Source organism: Schistosoma mansoni, chromosome 2 (genome assembly GCF_000237925.1).
Source record: "Schistosoma mansoni strain Puerto Rico chromosome 2, complete genome".
NCBI classification, from domain to species: Eukaryota; Metazoa; Platyhelminthes; class Trematoda; order Strigeidida; family Schistosomatidae; genus Schistosoma; species Schistosoma mansoni.
The window spans coordinates 162,905-184,824 of record NC_031496.1 but is presented as its reverse complement, the minus strand read 5'-3'; the positions used below and the strand labels follow the sequence as shown (position 1 = coordinate 184,824).

General features: G+C 35.0%; 1 protein-coding gene across 1 annotated transcript; it reads left to right on the top strand.

The window, feature by feature from the left end:
- Nucleotides 1-5,768: 5,768 nt before the first annotated feature.
- Smp_201670 (uncharacterized protein) lies at nt 5,769-6,065 on the top strand (the record flags this gene model as incomplete). The annotated part of the gene is made up of 1 exon (XM_018795237.1): nt 5,769-6,065. The coding sequence occupies one exon, from the start codon at nt 5,769-5,771 to the stop codon at nt 6,063-6,065; it is 297 nt and encodes a 98-aa protein (XP_018649570.1).
- Nucleotides 6,066-21,920: the final 15,855 nt, after the last annotated feature.

Below are 21,920 nucleotides of genomic sequence, written 5' to 3'. Positions count from 1 at the left end.
AGTAGTGCATTTTCTATATAATTCTCACATTCGCTCAGATCTTCTTTCTGTTCTATCTTGATGAGATGTCATTCTTCACAGTCTGTCGTTACTTATTCCTCCTCCCAAATCTTGAGTAGTGTGTGAAGAATGTTTGCAGTTACTTCTATGCCTCATTATTGTTTGATTTGAGTGTTTCCGCAGGTATATTGTCAATTCATGCTGCTTTCCCATTCTAGATTATTCTGATATCCATTCTGATTCCTTCTATAGTTATTGATACCTATCCCACCACTTACTCATTGTGTTAGCCTGTATGTAACATAGACCAACCTCAAGAGTATTCTCACAATTTTGACAGTTGATTGCATGGATCGATATAGGCTAGACCACCATAGAAATATGGAAGCACTAAACGGGCTCTCCCCTGGTATGAGACTTCTCAACTCATAACATGCTGTCACACTCAACGAGGAAACAACAAATATGTAACATAAAAGAGAATGGGAATGAAACAGTGATTTTCAATTACCAGTTAGTTACAGAAATGATGTAAAAAGAAAACGGCTATTCATGTGAGATTGAAGATAGAATTTAAAAGAATTCACAGAATCAGTGTTTCGTACAACTCATTATATACTGTCACATTCAACGAGGAAACACCAAATATGTAATATGAATAAAAATGTTGTCCTCATACTGTTCATTTGCCTTATTATCTTACTTAGTAAACAACATGAATAACTGCATCACTAGGAGAATGAAATAATCCTTAGATAAAATGCGACCCCATAACTGTCAGATTGTTTCATCGTTGTAGATAGAATCGATATTGTGACTGTGTTTGTAATATCAGCGATAGTTGTTATAGTGGCAGTAGTAATGTTGATGATACTCACACTAACACACATGTGTGATAGTGTTTTAAGTGGAACTGTAGTCAGACCTCAATTATACATAACCATGAAAGGATTCTTATTTATAAGAAAACAGAATGCGAAATCTAGCGACAGACGTTGCAGAAAAACGGTCGACACAGAAGCATATGCAATTGAAATGTTAACACAAATGTCTATCAAACAACATCATGTCATCGGAATCAGATTTGCTACTGTATGTAATTTCAGCAGCCATTCTGCAAACATCCACAGACAACGTGGATGTATTGAATACACCATAGAACGTAAATTTATCCATATTTCAAAAATGATGACTGGAAAACCAGCTATAATTAGTAACTTGTAAATAAACTGACAGAATCAGTTTGTAGATGTGATAAGGTCACCATAAATTAGAATAACTACTCTGATAAACAAAAGGTCGCATTCCAATAATGTAAGAAAATACACAAAAGAATTCAAAGTAAACAAAAGTACGAGCAGGTGAAATCACATGAGAAATTGTAATAAAGAAAAATAAGTGAAACAGCTAGAAACGGCGGAAAAAGTACATAAATCAAAATAAGATGAAATCACTGACAAAGTGAATGATAGATCAAGGGTACTAGTGAAATGTACCAATATTGAATGATAATAAACAACAGTTATTATAGTTGAAATCACTTCTATCCACATAGAATTAGTGGAGTGTTGAGTAAGTCTCGGCCCATGCTCCTCTGTTGTGTAAGTAAGTATGGAGTAAGACTGAAATTTTGAATTGAACAAAATAGGTAAATGAAAATGAGTTTCACTCGTCCACTGTTTGTTTACTAAATCGGAAACATTCAAATCTCGTTGTATGGTGTAAATGTTTGATTCATCGATATTGAAACGTATTGTAGCAAGTTACATGATCGGGATTGTGTATGCTGAAGTTACAGACACTAAGTTCATTGATTTTGCTCAAACTGTGAATGAATTCTTAACCACTTCGTATCCGCATTCCACATATTTCATATTTCAGTTCACGTCACAGTATTTTGAAATTACTCGTCTCACTTTTCTACTCATCTTGCTTCAACCAAACTTTGACACTCTGCCATTGACTCTGGAAATTAGTAGATCAAGCACTTAAATTAAAACAACTGGCAATCTTACTTTTGATTTTGTCACATTCATAATTGCACATAGTTGCTTATTTCAAAAATTTGAACAGTAAACGAGTAAATAATGCCTGCACTCATGTGAAAATCATGAAAATCACGAAACTACTGAACACAATGCTCTACTCTACATGCTACACTCGAATTTCACATTCACAATTGTTCATATTTGGATGAAATATATATATATGTATATATAAATCTCATTCGCATAACTACCTTGAATGTATTCAGTGTTCGACGAATACTTTCCGAAAGTTACTTCGTCTAATCATTTTCACTATCATTCACCGGTTTAGTAATTATAACATATTCAATTAATAATAATAATTGATTTTGATATATTTTCATTCTCATTCAAACGTATTGAGCTTCTTTTATTTCTAACATCATGCAATTGACGAATACCAGCAGCAGCAGCAGCAGCAGCCTACGATGGGAGAGAACAAACGAACTCCCAACTGAAGTGGAAATTACGAAAAGATGTTGTAAGTAAATAGGACTCACATTGATAAAATCATCAGACTGCATCACTAGACAAGAGTTAACTTGGAATCCTGAAGAGCAACGGAAAAGAGGAAGGCTGAAGAACACACTTCGTCAGGAATATGAGGAAGACACCGAAATAAACAAGTGGAAAAAGATGTCCAGGACGAAGAAAGATAGAGAATGCTAGTGTGTGGCCTCTGCTTCTCCACTAAGGGTAACAGACGCAAGTAAATAAGTATGTGTGACTGAGTAGGCATAAGTAATAAACATTATGTGGATTTATTTCTTGAGTATCTAACTCAATACACGTATAAACGTGATATATCGGAACAGAAACATAGCTTTGTCAGTAGAAACATTCATACTACAACCACAATGGTATCTGAAATTGATCTTTTGATTATTCTGTATACATTCTAAAGGAACAGCAGTTTCATTTCATCGTAGATCAACAATTCTCTGTCAAAAGTCAACTTCAAATAATTTTGAATTTAATTACAATCATATCTTTGAACTTGAGAAACTGAATCTTCATTCATCGGAGAGACACTTATGCACAAACGATATCGCAAACGTCAGAATTCAAAATCATATCGATTGAGTGGTTTGATTTGTTATAACCAAATCATAGAATATCAACAATGAATGAAATGATTCTCAGATGAATGTTATCCATATTTTATCCATCATAATTTTACCGGTTGAATAAAATGAGGCTATTTATTGTGAAGGATTAACCATATTCGTCGAAGCATATTTCTCGCATAAGACGAACACGAGACGGTTTCAGTTGATTTCAAATCTAGTTATGGTATTTCCAGCAAAGCCGTGCAATAACCACACTTCAATGTTCAATCTGCAAATACAGTCAGTCATCTTTAGTTGCTAAAATCACAAGATTTATCTAAATAGTATTGACAGGCAAAAGTTTAACTGAGACCAAAATGGAATAATAAACTATGCACAGTATACAAAAGGTAACTTTTTTCTCATGTAGTTGAACATATAGGTTGGAAACAGAATGTTTATCGTCACTAAAAATGGAACGTCGTAGAGTCGCTGACTAATGTATGAATTTCTTCATACATAAGAATGTATGAAAACGACCATCACCAACAACTTATATTTGTATTAAAATCATAACTAGCATTTTAACAACCTTTTGCATCACAAAATAAGTACTTTCAAAAGTACAACGGTATTTTCACAATATCTTATCATTTTTCTTCGAATATTAGTAATATCTACCTGGCCTGTAGAACTTCTTTGGTTGCCGCCGGTTCCACGTTCGGCTAAAGGAGATGGGATCAGCAACTTCATCCCATAAAAAACATTCTCACTAAATGAACGCTGACCGGAATGAGCGAATTGACCCATTATGATGCCTTATGTTCAGAGCCGAAAGTTTCCGGAAGTCACGAAACCAATGCCCTTTTCTTACAACCAGAGCAAAAATCAACATAGGTACGTGGATTGTTTGGACTATGTGGGACACCGAACAGACCACACAAATACCTGCAGAGGTGAGAAAATACAACTTGGCGGTGCTCGGTATAAGTGAAACTTGTTGGACCCTCAAATAGTTGCTCTGATACCCTTCATCGTTTATTTTTGTGTATTATTTCTCGGTCAAAGAAATTCAAAGCAACAAAGTCCTATTTAAGTTGTTATGTAGATCATTATGAGAGGAAATTGAACATTTCAAAATTATACGTTTGTTATAACAGGCTTCAAATCTTTCTTTTGAAGTTTTTGTAGTGGTATTGGTCATAATCACAAACACGAAGTGAATTTGTGCTGTATTGATAGTTAATAAGTAGTTATTTGATGGTGTAACGTGCAATTTCGTAAAATAGTTATCTACTAATAACTGATTTTCAGTAGATAAAAAATTTTAAAAAATATTTACACTACTATAAATGAAACCATAGAAACTATTATAATATCCAAATCAATATGTACCATTTAACAAAATAGGCATAGATTTGTATTCATTTAAAACAAGGAATTATGAGTAGACTGATGAAAACGTGTCTGAAAATTAAATTGCGTTTTTTCTGGAATTACTAGTTTATGCTACAATTCAAATATTCTTAAGCATCCCAGTTTATTATGTTTTCGTAGCTGCTACTCATGTCGGTGAATGAATTTAAGCAATCTATTTTTTCGGGTATTTGTTCGTGAATATCGAAAGTCGAAGTTAGTTTTTCTTTGCTGAAAGAAATGTTACTGTATTCTGGGACTTGAACTGTCCGCATGTTCGTCCCTATATGAACGGTTGTAATCGTCATTTATTTTGTCAGGAGAACTGAAAGAAAACTACCTCCGGTTTGTTATTTTCTTCATTATTACGGACAACCCAACCTATCAACGAGTCAAACTAATATTGAGTGCCCAGAAGTAGTGAATATCAGTAATGCTTTCGAAAAGATTATGAGACCCAGGTACCTGAAAATCCTGGACCTAGTCAGAGCTGCTATCGATCTATTGCAGAAGCTTTGTTATCAAAAATATGCCATATAACAGTAATAAATGAGTTGATCTCGTCACGTCGTGAGCGAAAGCAAGCCTTGCATTGAAAAGCCGGGATACCGCTACCAGTATGCAGTGAATGTTTGCTATTTTCGCCTATAAACGAAGCCGGACGGCAATGGTCAGAGAGTAGAAGTAATTAACTGTTACTATGCTCACTTGTTTATAAACCAAGGCTTAATAATTATAAAGTCATATTTCTTTCAATAATAATAATATATTCTGAAAATAATATTTACAGGATTCACACCAGTTTACAGGCATGATCAGATTGATATAAAAAAAATCAACATTTAATGTAGAGAACAAACATGAAATACAAGATTGCTTTATGTTTGCTGGTTTAGTAATTGATAAGTAGTTTATATATGGTATATATCACGGCAAGCCAATGCAACACCATGGAACTTTTCATTTTTTCTTAAGTGCATAGCCTGACGATTTATGAACGTTGTTCTGTAAGGTTATTTCCAGTGCCAGAGCGAGTTATTGATAATTATCTACAACTAGAGAAAGTAAGAATAAAGCATAGAGCACGGAACAACAAAACAATGATATCAAGTAAGAGGTTAAACATTTAAAGTTCCGATAATCTCACCTGTGGAGTAAGATACACTTACAGGCACTAGAGCATTTAATGCATTTTCAGAGGAGCAATAGGCATTGCGGTGTAATGTCAACCGGTACATAAAAGTTCCATCCAAGATGTTCCACAACCACCCTTGCAATGAGAAGTACCTGTAAATTTCCGTCTTCATATTCGAACTATTGTTTTCGGACAACTGTCTTCCAGTTTGAGTGCTTCGTACGCCCCAAAGAAGTCGATTTCGATAATATTCATTGTATCAGTATAGCTTTCGCACACAGTAAGTTCAATCATTCTTTCAAAATAGACATTAAAGTCTTCCTGAATACACCTATTAAGCTAATATTTGTATTCTATATTTCAGGCAACACGCGCCATGTGCAACTGCTATATATTGCCATTTTACTCCCATTATCAACTGTTATGTCTTACCTATAAAAAGTAAAATCGTTGTCGCAGGGAGGTGAAAACATAGACAGTTAGCTATCCTGCTGTCAATGTTAACTGCAGTCGGATTTTTCAATGACAGTGATCTTGGAATATGGTCAGAGCTAGACGTACAGTCTACATATATACATTAAACATACTTCAAAATTTTTTCAAAATGAACGCCAATCTATCATACATGACGACAAAAGCATCCAAGGCATTGTTCCCTAATTGCAAACACACTGATTCGAATCAGTATACTCATTTAAAAGCGGCTGATATGGGATTCACTGCAGTTTTTCCGTAGTTTTTATCAAAAGCTGAGTTATTACAGTGGTTCCATGTCACTACTATCTTACGTGTAACATATTGACGAAATGAGTTAGCGATATGTTATGTCTACCAGGAATATGACAAATATGACACATCAATATAGCATCGTCGTGATTCCTTCTGTTCTGCACAAATTCTAAGCACTCGAATTCAGCTTCCTGACATTATATATGCTCTAACACAAACACAATTTCAAGCGCTATACTTAAATATTGTCCAATTATATCAGCCCAAGTAAATTATATGATAACAAGGAACGCTAACTTGAACAAGTGCCATATTTACTGTTTCAATTGCACAAACCTACTAATCAAAGTGGTTGGATGCACATAAGTTGGTCCACAAACTCGATATACGAACTGTAGGTCGACAACACTTACCTAACAGATGAAAAACGACACTGTTCTGAAACTGACGACAACAGTCGCTAAGTCATAAAAAATAGTTTGCAAAACATAGGTTTGCTATGAAATAGGATGATATTGATACTTATATCTGTCCACATCAGTCGCACACGTTACAATTCCATTACCTGGGGAATAGTGACCTATATTAAATCGTTAGAAGAGTAGAGTTCTCGATACGAGTGCAACATTATGATGATTGACGGATCGTTGTAAATATATTAGTTTCAGTGGTTGCTTATTTGGACGTAAAATTGACAGTAATGGTTTCACTTCTTTTTAAAGTTCAAAATCAGGACTACTGATAACAGTGTAATTATCAGCAGAAAGCATGTTATTTATAACGATTTTATAATACTTATCTGTTCATTTTCAACAGAGACGGTGCGATAATTAAACGAACTAGAAGTTTAATATTCTTTTTTCTTCAATCCGTTTACACAATTTTTGGATATCTGAAATGTGTTTACACGGTTTTCTGTTTCTTCAGCCGTTTCATTGAACTGATTACGACGAATGATGCTAATTTTATCCATCATTAGTTCTATCAACGTGTTCAAACCACCCAACTGAGACACCCTCATAATCAAAGTCCACAAAGCAACGATTTGTCTGAAATAAATGTTCTTTATTGAATAGTATGCAACAATTAGTTACAAGCACCATTTTGTGGCAGTGGCGTTTACGGCGTCTTTTCGTCTGAAACAAAATAGCTTCGATAGTGTAAGATGAAAGCTGTTGGGCGTGTCCAAACTAGCACAGTGAAACTGTCAGATCCCTCAGAAGACGGCCTCAGTTCCGTTTGAACCACTTTGAACAGTCTGACAAGAGGTGGTTATTGGGTGTTTCCTGCAGAATAACGTTACTTACTAATTATGCCCATTAGCCATGATGAAGGAGCACAGGTCACTCACCAGTATTCTCAATCCAACTCTGTCATAGGCATTCACTTCCAATTATTTCCATTTACTATTACTTCTTTTCGCCTCTGCATCCAATTCTCCTTCCAGTGTGTTAATTGGTTTTACAATATTTTTGTTCATCATCTGATAGGCGGACGATGTTCAACAGGCTGTTTCACTAATCCATTGAAACCCAACGTTTTATTTCATTCAAATTAATCTAAGCATATTTTCAAAGCATTGACGCCAATACAGAGATCTTAATCTGTTCCAAAAAAAAATCGAATTGAAAATATAAACCGTTCCACGAATTCGCTAGTTTCCAGCTCTCTCTTTAGATTTTGCATCTCTTCTTGATTCAATGAATAAAAAGCAAAACTATTGAATAATATTTTCAGACACGTTTTCATCAGTCTACTCATAATTCCTTGTTTTAAATGAATACAAATCTATGCCTATTTTGTTAAATGGTACATATTGATTTGGATATTATAATAGTTTCTATGGTTTCATTTATAGTGGTGTAAATATTTTTTAAAATTTTTTATCTACTGAAAATCAGTTATTAGTAGATAACTATTTTACGAAATTGCATGTTACACCATCAAATAACTACTTATTGACCATCAATACAGCGTAAATGCGCTTCGTATTGTTTACTTGAATCTTTTCATTGATATTTAGGACTGTAATTGATCAGTCTGTTGTTAACTTATGTACATATAAGGTGTGACAAATAGGGATAATTGTAGTCTTTATTCTTTCGTTACAAAAGTCATTGAATACACATGTCATAATTATCATAAATCAGTTATGACGAGTAGTAATTATCCAAAAGCAACCAAATCGAACACGCAGTATTAAAGCTTACTAATGAACCATCGTAGCTAATAATTGATATAAATGGCCTGTTATTAGTATGGATTGAGCTTGTAAGTGATTAGTATTAGTCAACATAACAGCACGTCAATACACGTTATGATTAATCAGTGGACTAAGAGAATAATGGGTAAACACGAGTAAAAATCGATCCAGAAATTTCGAGTACAATGGAGACAATATAAAACTGCTTTTCTTCAATCGGGCTTACCAATGTATAATTATGGTCTACTTCGTTATTACTTACTTACTTACTTGCACCTGTTACTCCCAATGGAGCATAGACCGCGAACCGGCACTCTCTAACCCACTCTGTCCTGAGCCTTCTTTTCTAGTTCTATCCAGTTTTTGTTCATTCTTCTCACGTCTGTCTCTATTTCTCGGCGTGACGTGTTCTTTGGTGTTCCTATTCTCCTTTCGCATTGAGGATTCCATGTGGAGACCTGTCTTGTGACTCAGTTGGTTGCTTTCCTCAATGTATGTCCAATCCACTTCCAATGCTTCTTCCTGATTTCTTCCTCTATTGGATGGAATCTGGTTTGTTGTCTCCCACAGTAGGTCGTTGCTGATAGTGTCATTTATAGTAGTGTAAATATTTTTTTAAAAACTTTTGTCTACTGACAATCAGTTATTAGCAGATAACTTTTTCACAAAATTGCACGTTACACCATCAAATAACTTACGATGAAATGGAACTGCTGTTCCTTTAGAATGTATACAGAATAATCAAAAGATCAATTTCAGATACCATTGTGGTTGTAGTATGAATGTTTCTACTGACAAAGCTATGTTTCTGTTCCGATATATCACGTTTATACGTGTATTGAGTTAGATACTCAAGAAATAAATCCACATAATGTTTATTACTTATGCCTGCTCAATCACACATACTTACTTACTTGCGTCTGTTACCCTTAGTGGAGAAGCAGAGGCCACACACTAGCATTCTCTATCTTTCTTCGTCCTGGACATCTTTTTCCACTTGTTTATTTCGGTGTCTTCCTCATATTCCTGACGCAGTTTGTTCTTCGGCCTTCCTCTTTTCCGTTGCTCTTCAGGATTCCAAGTTAACTCTTGTCTAGTGATGCAGTCTGATGATTTTATCAATGTGAGTCCTATTTACTTACAACATCTTTTCGTAGTTTCCTCTTTAGTTGTGAGTTCGTTTGTTCTCTCCCATCGTAGGCTGCTGCTGCTGCTGCTGCTGGTATTCGTCAATTGCATGATGTTAGAAATAAAAGAAGCTCAATATGTTTGAATAAGAATGAAAATATATCAAAATCAATTATTATTATTAATTGAATATGTTATAATTACTAAACCGGTAAATGATAGTTAAAATGATTAAACGAAGTAACCTTCGGAAAGTATCCGTCGAACACTGAATACATTCAAGGTAGTTATGCGAATGAGATATATATATATATATTTCACCTAAATATGAACACTTGTGAATGTGAAATTCGAGTGTAGCATGTAGAGTAGAGCATTGTGTTCAGTAGTTTCGTGATTTTCATGATTTTCACACGAGTGCAGGCATTATTTACTCGTTTACTGTTCAAATTTTTGAAATAAGCAACTATGTGCAATTATGAATGTGACAAAATCAAAAGTAAGATTGCCAGTTGTTTTAATTTAAGTGCTTGATCTACTAATTTCCAGAGTCAATGGCAGAGTGTCAAAGTTTGGTTGAAGCAAGATGAGTAGAAAAGTGAGACGAGTAATTTCAAAATACTGTGACGTGAACTGAAATATGAAATATGTGGAATGCGGATACGAAGTGGTTAAGAATTCATTCACAGTTTGAGCAAAATCAATGAACTTAGTGTCTGTAACTTCAGCATACACAATCCCGACCATGTAACTTGCTACAATACGTTTCAATATTGATGAATCAAACATTTACACCATACAAGGATATTTGAATGTTTCCGGTTTAGTAAACAAACAGTGGACGAGTGAAACTCATTTTCATTTACCTATTTTGTTCAATTCAAAATTTCAGTCTTACTCCATACTTACTTACACAACAGAGGAGCATGGGCCGAGACTTACTCAACACTCCACTAATTCTATGTGGATAGAAGTGATTTCAACTATAATAACTGTTGTTTATTATCATTCAATATTGGTACATTTCACTAGTACCCTTGATCTATCATTCACTTTGTCAGTGATTTCATCTTATTCTGATTTATGTACTTTTTCCGCCGTTTCTAGCTGTTTCACTTATTTTTCTTTTTAACAATTTCTCATGTGATTTCACCTGCTCGTACTTTTGTTTACTTTGAATTCTTTTGTGTATTTTCTTACATTATTGGAATGCGACCTTTTGTTTATCAGAGTAGTTATTCTAATTTATGCTGGCCTTATCACATCTACAAACTGATTCTGTCAGTTTATTTACAAGTTACTAATTATAGCTGGTTTTCCAGTCATCATTTTTGAAATATGGATAAATTTACGTTCTATGGTGTATTCAATACATCCACGTTGTCTGTGGATGTTTGCAGAATGGCTGCTGAAATTACATACAGTAGTAAATCTGATTCCGATGACATGATGTTGTTTGATAGCCATTTGTGTTAACATTTCAGTTGCATATGCTTCTGTGTCAACCGTTTTTCTGCAACGTCTGTCGCTAGATTTCGCATTCTGTTTTCTTATAAATAAGAATCCTTTCATGGTTATGTATAATTGAGTTCTGACTACAGTTCCACTTGAAACACTATCACACATGTGTGTTAGTGTGAGTATCATCAACATTACTACTGCCACTATAACAACTATCGCTGATATTACAAACACAGTCACAATATCGATTCTATCTACAAAGATGAAACAATCTGACAGTTATGGGGTCGCATTTTATCTAAGGATTATTTCATTCTCCTAGTGATGCAGTTATTCATGTTGTTTACTAAGTAAGATAATAAGGCAAATGAACAGTATGAGGACATCATTTTTATTCATGTTACATATTTGGTGTTTCCTCGTTGAGTGTGACAATATATAATGAGTTGTACGAAACACTGATTCTGTGAATTCTTTTAAATTCTATCTTCAATCTCACATGAATAGCCGTTTTCTTTTTACATCATTTCTGTAACTAACTGGTAATTGAAAATCACTGTTTCATTCCCATTCTCTTTTATGTTACATATTTGTTGTTTCCTCGTTGAATGTGACAGTATGTTATGAGTTGAGAAGTCTCATACCAGGGGAGAGCCCGTTTAGTGCTTCCATATTTCTATGGTGGTCTAGCCTATATCGATCCATGCAATCAACTGTCAAAATTGTGAGAATACTCTTGAGGTTGGTCTATGTTACATACAGGCTAACACAATGAGTAAGTGGTGGGATAGGTATCAATAACTATAGAAGGAATCAGAATGGATATCAGAAAAATCTAGAATGGGAAAGCAGCATGAATTGACAATATACCCGCGGAAACACTCAAATCAAACAATAATGAGGCATAGAAGTAACTGCAAACATTCTTCACACACTACTCAAGATTTGGGAGGAGGAATAAGTGACGACAGATATGGAAGAATGACATCTCATCAAGATAGAACAGAAAGAAGATCTGAGCGAATGTGAGAATTATATAGAAAATGCACTACTCTCAGTACTAGGAAATGTTTTCAACAGAGTGTTGCCAAACCGGATGAACGACTATGTAGGCGCACAACTTCGAGTTCAACGGGATTGATTCTGTAAGAATCGATAATGCACAGACCAACTCGCGATACTCCGGATGATCAAATGAATGGAACTCATCACAACACATCAGTTACCTTGATTATGACAATGGTTGTCGACTGGTGTAAGAAGACCTCAATATCCACAACGATTTGAACTTTGAAAACAACCTATCCATTCTATCCAATGCACACGAGCAAGTGGTGGTCAAGACAGCTAGTGTATCAAAAGCTTCTACAGTAGCGGAGGCCTCAACAAACACAGGGTTAAAACCATCGTCGTCAAATACAACACTGAGAGCTCCAACCCAATCATACCTGACGGCAAATCTCTGGAAGATGTTGAGACATTCGCGCATCTGGGTATCATCGTGAGTGAACATGGAGGATCTGATGTAGACGTCAATGTGAAGATTGGCAAGGCAAAGACCGTATTCCTACAGTTGAAGAACGAAGGGAACTCAAAACAACTGTCAACCAATATCCAGGTTACAAACTCCAATATGAACGTCAAGGCATTCCTTTTGTTTGCAGTTCAAACAACCATCATCAAAAGTGTACAAGTGTGTATAAATAATCATCTATATAGGATACTCAGTGTCTATTGACCAATCACTATCAGCAGCTGAAAAAGTATTTATTCCGTATGACTTTTTATGTCAGTTTTATTTGATTACACCTAGTTGTTTTAAAGAATATCTAAAATCCTGTTCAAACTGTTAACACCATTTTTGTTAAAAATAGGTATCCGACTAAATTTTACGAGTATTTTCATTCATGCAAAACAATATAAAGGCTTCTTATCCTCAGATCAACCGACACCATATGAGCTTCCCCCGAAACTTGTGAAGGAGAGAATGAATTACTTTTCCTGAAACTGAAAAATGATGTTTTCCTGACAGTAGACCAAAGAATCATCTAAAAGACACAAACAGTTTGTTCTCTTCAACCAGTTTGCTACTAAATGTGGATTCAAAATAATAAATAATACTACTACATCTTCACTCGTACTACTAATAATGCCACATATTATACTACTTTTAATAAAATTATTTGTGATAATAATTCTAATACTTATAGTCGTACCTAGAACACCCCTACTACCAAGTTCATGTTGGTGTTTGTTTATCAATGAAATCGCTTGCATTCCATGATTTTTTTGGGTCTCATCATTTACATTCTGACATTTGTGGTCAAGGTCAACTATACAGTGGCAATATATAAGTGCTTGAGAATAGACAGTTTTCATTGTGTTTAACCCAGAGTTACTACATTCATTAAACTGATAATGAAGAATTTGTGGTTGCTGTTGGCCGTCATAGCTGTATTCGCAGTCTTCGTTCAATCTGACAATCAACGTAAGTAAAAGATTGAATAAACGTTTTATTGTGTCACTATAAAACTGAATTTCATATTCATCGGAACCAATTTGAACCTTTTATCATAAGATGGTGCGAAGCTCATATACGTGTGATTGATGACTGTGTTATTGAGTTTTAGCTACATAACACTCCGTGAATCATAGCAGTTGTATGGTTGCGAATTACGAGCACACGTCGATAGATCTCTGTCTCCATCCAACATTTTATTTGTGTCTGGTGTTTTCTTCCTATATGCCTATATGCGATGATGTGGTTACGGTGCGATCTTACTTTATAATAGAAACATTGAATTTTTAACATCTTCCATGCCCATTAAATTTAAGAATCTAGTTGTCGTTATTTTTTCTGATGGTTACAAATAGTAACAATGAGTAAACTGGACAAAATAAATGCTTTAGAATGGACAAACCTAACAATTAACTTTAGATCTCAATAACTGAAAGCAGTAAAATCACAGTTTAATCCCTATAGAGGTTTGATGTACGTCAAGATATTGTTATGTGACTGAAAACAATTCTCTGCATATAGTAAGAACCTTACTTTACTCATTAACAACGGGAGTTTGAAACGCTTCTGATGTCTTTTATGGGCTGCTTCTGTGTGATTTACGTTACCTTTAGAATAATATGCCAACATATGCACTCCTAATTTTATAGAAACCTTAATGAAACATAGACACAGAAAATTGAATTGAATGGAATATGTCAGTTCAGTTGATGTGTTGTCTGTACTTGAGTTGTTTGTCATTGACACTTCAAAATAAATCTCTAATAAATTCATCCTTTAGTATTATGATTTCCATTGAAACAAAATTGTATTACTTCATGAGGTATAAGCAAAAAACCAGTGAGAGACTGCTATTGTTCAAAATTCACTGTGGAAATTTAACATAATACAATCGTATGACATTGAAATATAGACTCCTCCGTTTCATTGATAATACTTATATTGAGAAAAATTGAAAGATGAATCTATATATTATATGCATTGAATGAAGAGTGCCAGAATTGACGTAATTGACAGATGCATGTAATTGAAGTATAAACAAAGAAACCTTAGTGAACAAAACCGAAATTCCTAACTAATTCAAGAAACGAGGTGTAATCAATAATAGATAGCACCTAAGAAATATATAACTTTATAGAAGTGATCGTCCATTTACATTCGAATGTTATATAATTGTTCTTTGTAGATAAATTAGCAATGAAGCGAGGTGTCAACATGATCCGTAAGTGTACTTATTCTAATGATATTTACAATCCAAACAATTTTTGATTTGTCCTTATAACAAACAGATCACTGTGAACACACTCACATATTGAGGTACAAACAGTGTTCGTCGATCAACTCCTCATTATTCATAGTGAGTGATGTTTCATAAAGCACAACCACTCATTTCACTGTTACACATCAGCATTTCGATGCATGTCATTTTATTACTCTGTCACCGTAGGATATGAGTAAAGCTTGAATGCAACTTCTTACTGGAAGGAGCTTCAAATTAGCATATCAGTCATTGGAGTTCAATTTGAGTGTTATCACTGAAGGGTGCTTTATATATGTTTATATTTGAAGGCTCGTCCATTTACATTCGACTGTTTATATAATCGTTGTTTGTAGATAAATCAGCAATGAAGCCAGGTGTCAACATGATCCGTAAGTATACTTATTCTAATGATATTTACAATCCAAACAATTTTCGATTTGTCATTATAACAAACAGGTTTCATTCATCACACTCTCATACAATTTCCATGGAACATTCCATTGTTGAACTCGAAGTTATCCACATTCCTCAGTAAGCATACACACACATCTATCTCTATGTCAGTCGTGCTTTATGTTTAACTCAACGGATTATCACTTTCATATTCATCGAACATCTAGCTTTACAGAAATGTGGTCACAATCATCGTATTCCGTTCCATCTGTACATTGTTTACTCAATCATTTTCTTTGCAACCATTTCCATTCGAGTGCTTCAACATGCACAGATTGTGTACATCATTGAGCGTCTCATGGTGAACAAGCGAAACGCTCACGAACGCGTAGACATTTTTGATTTTCTCAATGCAGTGAATGATAGACTGCAAGTTTGTCCGTAATAAATAAAGTAATTCAGTGTGTTATGATTGTCCGTATGGGAGTTGTTTGCAATTCTTCAGCGATTCAATAACTTGAAGTGATCACTGTGAACACACTCACATATTGAGGTACAAACAGTGTTCGTCGATCGACTCCTCATTATTCATAGTGAGTGTTGTTTCATAAAGCACAACCACTCATTTCACTGTTCCACATCAGCATTTCGATGTATGTCATTTTATTACTCTGTCACTGTAGCAATTGAGTATAGCTTGAATGCATCTGCACCCTACTTTCTGTTTCGAATAAAAATGTCAATCATGCAATGGCATTTTAATTTTTCTATTTATTTTTACTTGTTTGCAGAAATGCTCATCATGTTTCGTTCTTCTGTTAATACATAGGTTATGTAGGTAATCGTCGAATAAAACAAATGTGGTGTAAGTTCTAACCCTTGACCTTTTCATTTTTGTTTGTGCGCGTTTCTTCGTATTTCTGAAGTGCACGTGTCAGTGTTTCACGTTGGAATTTTCTTGTGTGTTATTCCAGGGTCTCTTTTATGTAGTTTTTATCAAGCGCTCGAATTGCAATTTACCTTTTCTGATTATATTTTGCCTGTTTTTGTTTGTCTGTAACATGTTATGCTTTACTTCAGGCTTTTCTCTCGATCACTTTTATGTTTTACTGAATATCTATTCGCAGTATAGGTTCCGCCTATACTCACTTTCCCCCAATGTTCATCCATGATTTTCTTCATTTATTGACTTACTTACATATGAGAGAAATGTAATGTAATTACATATGAGAAATGTAAAACTACCTGATGATCAATGTGTTAATCCGTTATTATGTATCCAGAAATCATTCTCCAACTTATCCAATCCATTACTTTTGATCATTGTATCACTAATGATATATCATTATTTCTTGTTTCAGAGGTCAAAGGTGTTGGTGCTGTCTGAATGCGTGACAAACACTCAGGATCGTCGTTCCTTTCTTGAAAGCAAACTCTGACGTCGTACATTTACTTATTGTTTCAACATAATGTTTTCATTTGATATAAATAAAATTAGATTAGTCAACTTCATTTCTGTTATACAACAATATTTTGTCATAATAATGATTTTCGTTAATGTCAAACATATTACTACCAGTAATGTGTGTCACGATGTGTTCTGTGATGTAGAGGAGTATTTGAGAGTTTCACACTGATTGGCTGGAGAACCGATAACCATTGCTTATAGTCCAAGATTACATCCGAAAGAATAGATATCTCGGTATTTGTTGAATGATAGTCAAATGATGATTAGTCGATGAAAGTTGCTCGAAAAACAAATAAAAACGGATCTAGGATGATCATCGACTAACTTGCGAACATTGGACGATTCGGCTTGTTGACTTGACATGGTTGAATACTATTTCAACTTTCTCTTTTCTGCTATTCATCTGCCGATCCGAGTAATATTCATTCAACCAGCAAGACTCGGCAGCGATAATTTCAGTTTGCCTTACCCATAATCCAATTCTATGGATGTCCATGGACGAAGTGATGATAAATTCGTGAAATGTCATATCAGGGAATCGTTCTAAGATGTCGAAACGTGAATATTGTAGTCGAACACTTTTGTTGAAGTTAGTTTACATTATTGACATTATTTACATTATTCATCATCTCTTTCATGGTTGATCATGAGTTTCGATGTCACGAACTATCTGAAATTGTGAATGTGTTGATACGATAACAAGAAATTTCTCACTTCATTATATCTTGTCGATATTAACACACAGTCACTATACGTAAAACACCAAGCTCCATAACACTCAGAAATGAACTATTTGATAAAACGTAATTGATAGAGAGAGAGCACAAGTTGGTCACTTGTAAAACTCAATTGTGCTCCTAATGAACCAAGGGCATGTTTCGGTCTATTAAAAATCCAAAGACTTATCGCACTAATAAGTGAGCTTCAAAGCATGCACAAATGTAACAGACCGTACACATGATGACTGTTTAATGATGCTGTAGTAAACAATTATGAGTACTATAAAAACACTATGAAATTGCCTTCAAGACTATCAAAATCCTTACGGATGAATAGACGGAGAAGTATTGACTTCCTTTTATAGTTTAGGTGTTTCTGACACATACATACAATGACGGGACGTAGAAGTGAGTTCACATTTTGCAAAACGTTAGACGAAAGGCGTTCCAATAATTCAGTGACTAAGATCTGAGACATAGATTGTTATGGCGTGATTATTCTATCCAACACAATGTTCATTAGAAATGTGTTAATTGGATCTAAACAGTAATTCCGACGAGTTCACATTTGTCTGTCTTATCCTATCAGACAGCAAATGAAGCGCTCGAGTTTTAAATGTTATTTACTTTATTTCACATCTCGAAACCATTGTAAAATTTTCAAAACGATGATTTATCATCAGATGATCAAAAATTAGCTATGGATTCGTCGACTGGGCTGATTTCGAGCAAAGTGAACTGAAGCGAACTTCAACTAAGTCGAATCTACTAGGATCCGGTTTTCGTCATTGAAGCCCTATGGTATGAGTAGATCTATTGATCAATTTTCAGTAACAAACCAGACCAGATTTTAAAATATAATGAATATGCCTCTGTTTGTTTAGTGGATTTCTAAAATTTTGGTTTTACTTTCGACTAAGTTTAAACCAACTTACCGAATTGTATAAACAACTTCGTAATAATTTGAAAATGACCTGATAAACGCTTGCATGAAACGAGGTGTGCAATGTGAACAGGGAGGAGACTGTCAAAGGCGGGCACTTAATTGGTGTGTGACTTTCCAACACCTATTTACGAATCGTTTGATGACAATGAATGATGACAATGACGACAATCTGATTCTTTGTGATGTGAGTTCTCATCGGCTCAGTAGTGCAAGATCAAGTAATGCATTAGACGGTAATCAACATATAAAAAAACTAGATGTAACCAGAAAAGGGCTGTGGATGTTAGAGATCTAGATGAGGTTTAGCCTGATTGATTTAGGTGCGAAGCTTGTGTTATGGAACTGTAAGCAAGCGATTATGGCCATATGCTCTCAAGGCATAATCCAGTGTGTGGTATATTGTAGATCGGAGAGTTTACTGAATGTACGCACGAATGGATTTTGAGTGCAGACACTCTTAGAGGGTCTACATTTTTGTGATCACATTACGGTTTTTGAATTTCTTTGCATCATGAAGCGGTTCTAAACGCGTAGTTCATGAAATTCTTCATCGTAAAATATACTTTGTGTCTAGATTGACCAACGCATGCCTGGTCTCAGAAAACATTGAGAGTTGTTGTGATACAGAAATAAGTGAATTGTCTCTACTTGTGCGAGTGTTCATGGTGAAAAAGCTACGTTTGCCTTTCTTAAATAAGTATCTGTGGTTTCATTGGATGGATGAAAAACCGGCTAGAATCTGACTGAACTTGCAAATAACCTTGTAGAGAAGTAGTAACTCAGCGTGAAACAGATTTCTGGTTAAACTTACCGAACAGGAACTTTACCAATACACACAGGTAACGTGTCATTGACAACCACGGACTATTCATCTGGAAATTAAGTTCAAAAAAACAGCAACGGTTAGAAAAATCAACAGTTGATCTAGTAAGCAGGTATCTGGATTCAACGTTTGAGATTTACGGTTGAATGACGAACTATATGCTATCTGTGTACACAATAAACGAACAAAGTTACTACATGGTCACTTCCAAAAATGCAGAGTGTGTGTCTTCATTATTTATAATGATAAAATGTAATCAATGAAATCATCAACCTTCAGAGGACTACGGGATTCACTATCAGTTGCAAAATGAACACGATTTTACAAAACAACTTAGTTTGTTCGATTTTGTCACTTAAAGCGTTTAGAATAAACAACTACACATGAATCGTGTAATTGCACTTTACCGTAGGATAAACACCTATCGGACTTCTTATCAGCCTGTTTGCGATTCTTTGTCAATTCGCGTCATCTCTTGCCATGGAAGCTAAGATTATTGTTAATTATGCGATCACCAATATGACTGAGCACGAAATCAATTAAGTGAACTAGGTGACGCATGTGAAACTTCACCCCTCACACATCACTTGATGATTTCTTAGTTTACGCAATTTGTTGCAAGACCTTTGAAGACTTCCAAAGAAGGTGAAGTTAGTTTATCTGACAATGAAAAGCTGCAAATATCTTTCTCGATAAATGTAAGTAGACAAGAAGCGGTTTTATCATCTTCAACATCTTTACTGATCATATTTTTTTTACATGAAACGTTTACACGTACTACTGAGAAGAATGTGCAATTCATTGTATATCTGACTGTCAGAAGATGGTTTTTATAAGGATTCCGATGCAGTGCTTCAATAAAATCAACTTGATATCCTGACAGAGAATGTCTCAAAACAGTTCGAATAAAAAAAATCAGGTTTGGACAAACTCAACTCACTGTATTGTATTATAAGTTTGTAATAAGTGCGGAGCTACGTACAAATAAATTAATAATTAACATAAACACTAAAGCAGTACAAATGATCCCTGGTATACACAAATATAACATAGGTAGTTGCATAATCAACTTCAGAGAACTTGGCCGTTACCGGCTACATTTGTGGCGACCGAAGCATCGAACATATAGCATTCATTGATAAGTGTTTAACTAGTATCTTGATGAGTTGACACGAATGAACGAACGATTATCTTCATTTGACCATCTAGCTGGGCAAATCATCACAATATTCGGACTACCGTAATGTCTTAGGTCAGGTGATTGAGAATTCTACAAAAACATCTCGGTAATGTCAAAATGTTATCGCTCTGTTTCCTATTTAATTCTTTTTTAAGTGGGCCCTATCTCTCATATAATTGTAAATTGAACGTTGCAATACATGTGTATGTTTGAAAACAAAACTTCCAACAATATGCAGTATGGAGCACCATTGTATGATGAGTTCATCTATACAGCTCGTACATTACATCCAAGTTTTGGTAGACAACAACGTCGTGTTGAAAGAAATCCGGAAACATTACTGAAAACAAGTTCTATACGCTTTGTCCAACACACCTTCATTACCCAAGACCTAGACACTCCTTTAAATTATTTAGTTGCGTTTAGAATAATGGATAATAATCTCGCAATAACATTGTGCACAACAAATCATACACTAAAAGGAGAATCATGAAATGTCTCGTTCACAGCAGAATTCATTTCGATCAATAAATGCACTACATAGACTGTTGTGTAAGTGCAAATTATCATAGAAACAAGAGCAAGTCACAAAGACATTAAAGGTCCAGGTCACAGAGGAGGTCACGAACAGTCACCGCAAGTGTGATACCAAGTCATTCGAATGCAGCCAATCATGTGTACGACTTAAATAGGCCTTCAAGAATTATCAAACGCAAAATCTCTTTCACAGCCCACCACGTCTAATGATACGTGCTTAACAATGGTTCGCTTTTTGCCTGACATTGAAATTCAGGCTTGAAGGTTTCATTGAATACGGGTGCTGCATTTCTCATCACATAGAGAATAAAGTCAAAGTGAGTCGGAAAATTTCTCCGGATGATCTACAAGGTGTTAACAAAACTACCGTTACTATGTTTGAGTGCTAAAAGTTGACGCCAGATTTGCAGTCTTTGAGGCGCTTTCCATCTGTCAATACTGGAAATAGGCACTACAGAGAAATGCATTTCTGGTTGGGTTTATATGCAAGTAAATATCAGAAAAACAAATCAACATTGGTTTGCCTGAAGATTGTCTGAAGGAACTACTCTCAAGATAAACGATGAAGGTCGATTTTGTCTTCAACAATACCTATTATGGACAAGTAGATGGGATAGCCATAGGATCACCTCTAGGCCAGATTCTAGTTGATCCCCTTTTAGCGAATCTAGAAAATGGACCACTTAATGAGGTTATTAGGAAGCTTGATCTATACTGCCGCTACACCGACGACACAATCATTGTCGTAGGTCAGAACACCAGTAAGGTTAAACTCCTAGAGCAGTTTAACAGTGTACATTCAGCGGTTGGTTACACTGTTGAAGGCGAGTGTGACAATAAAGTGAATTTCCTTGATCTCGCACTAAGCAGGCTAAGTGATGGCTCGTTAAGTAGTGTGTATAGAAAATGTTTTTCTGCCTGCCAATG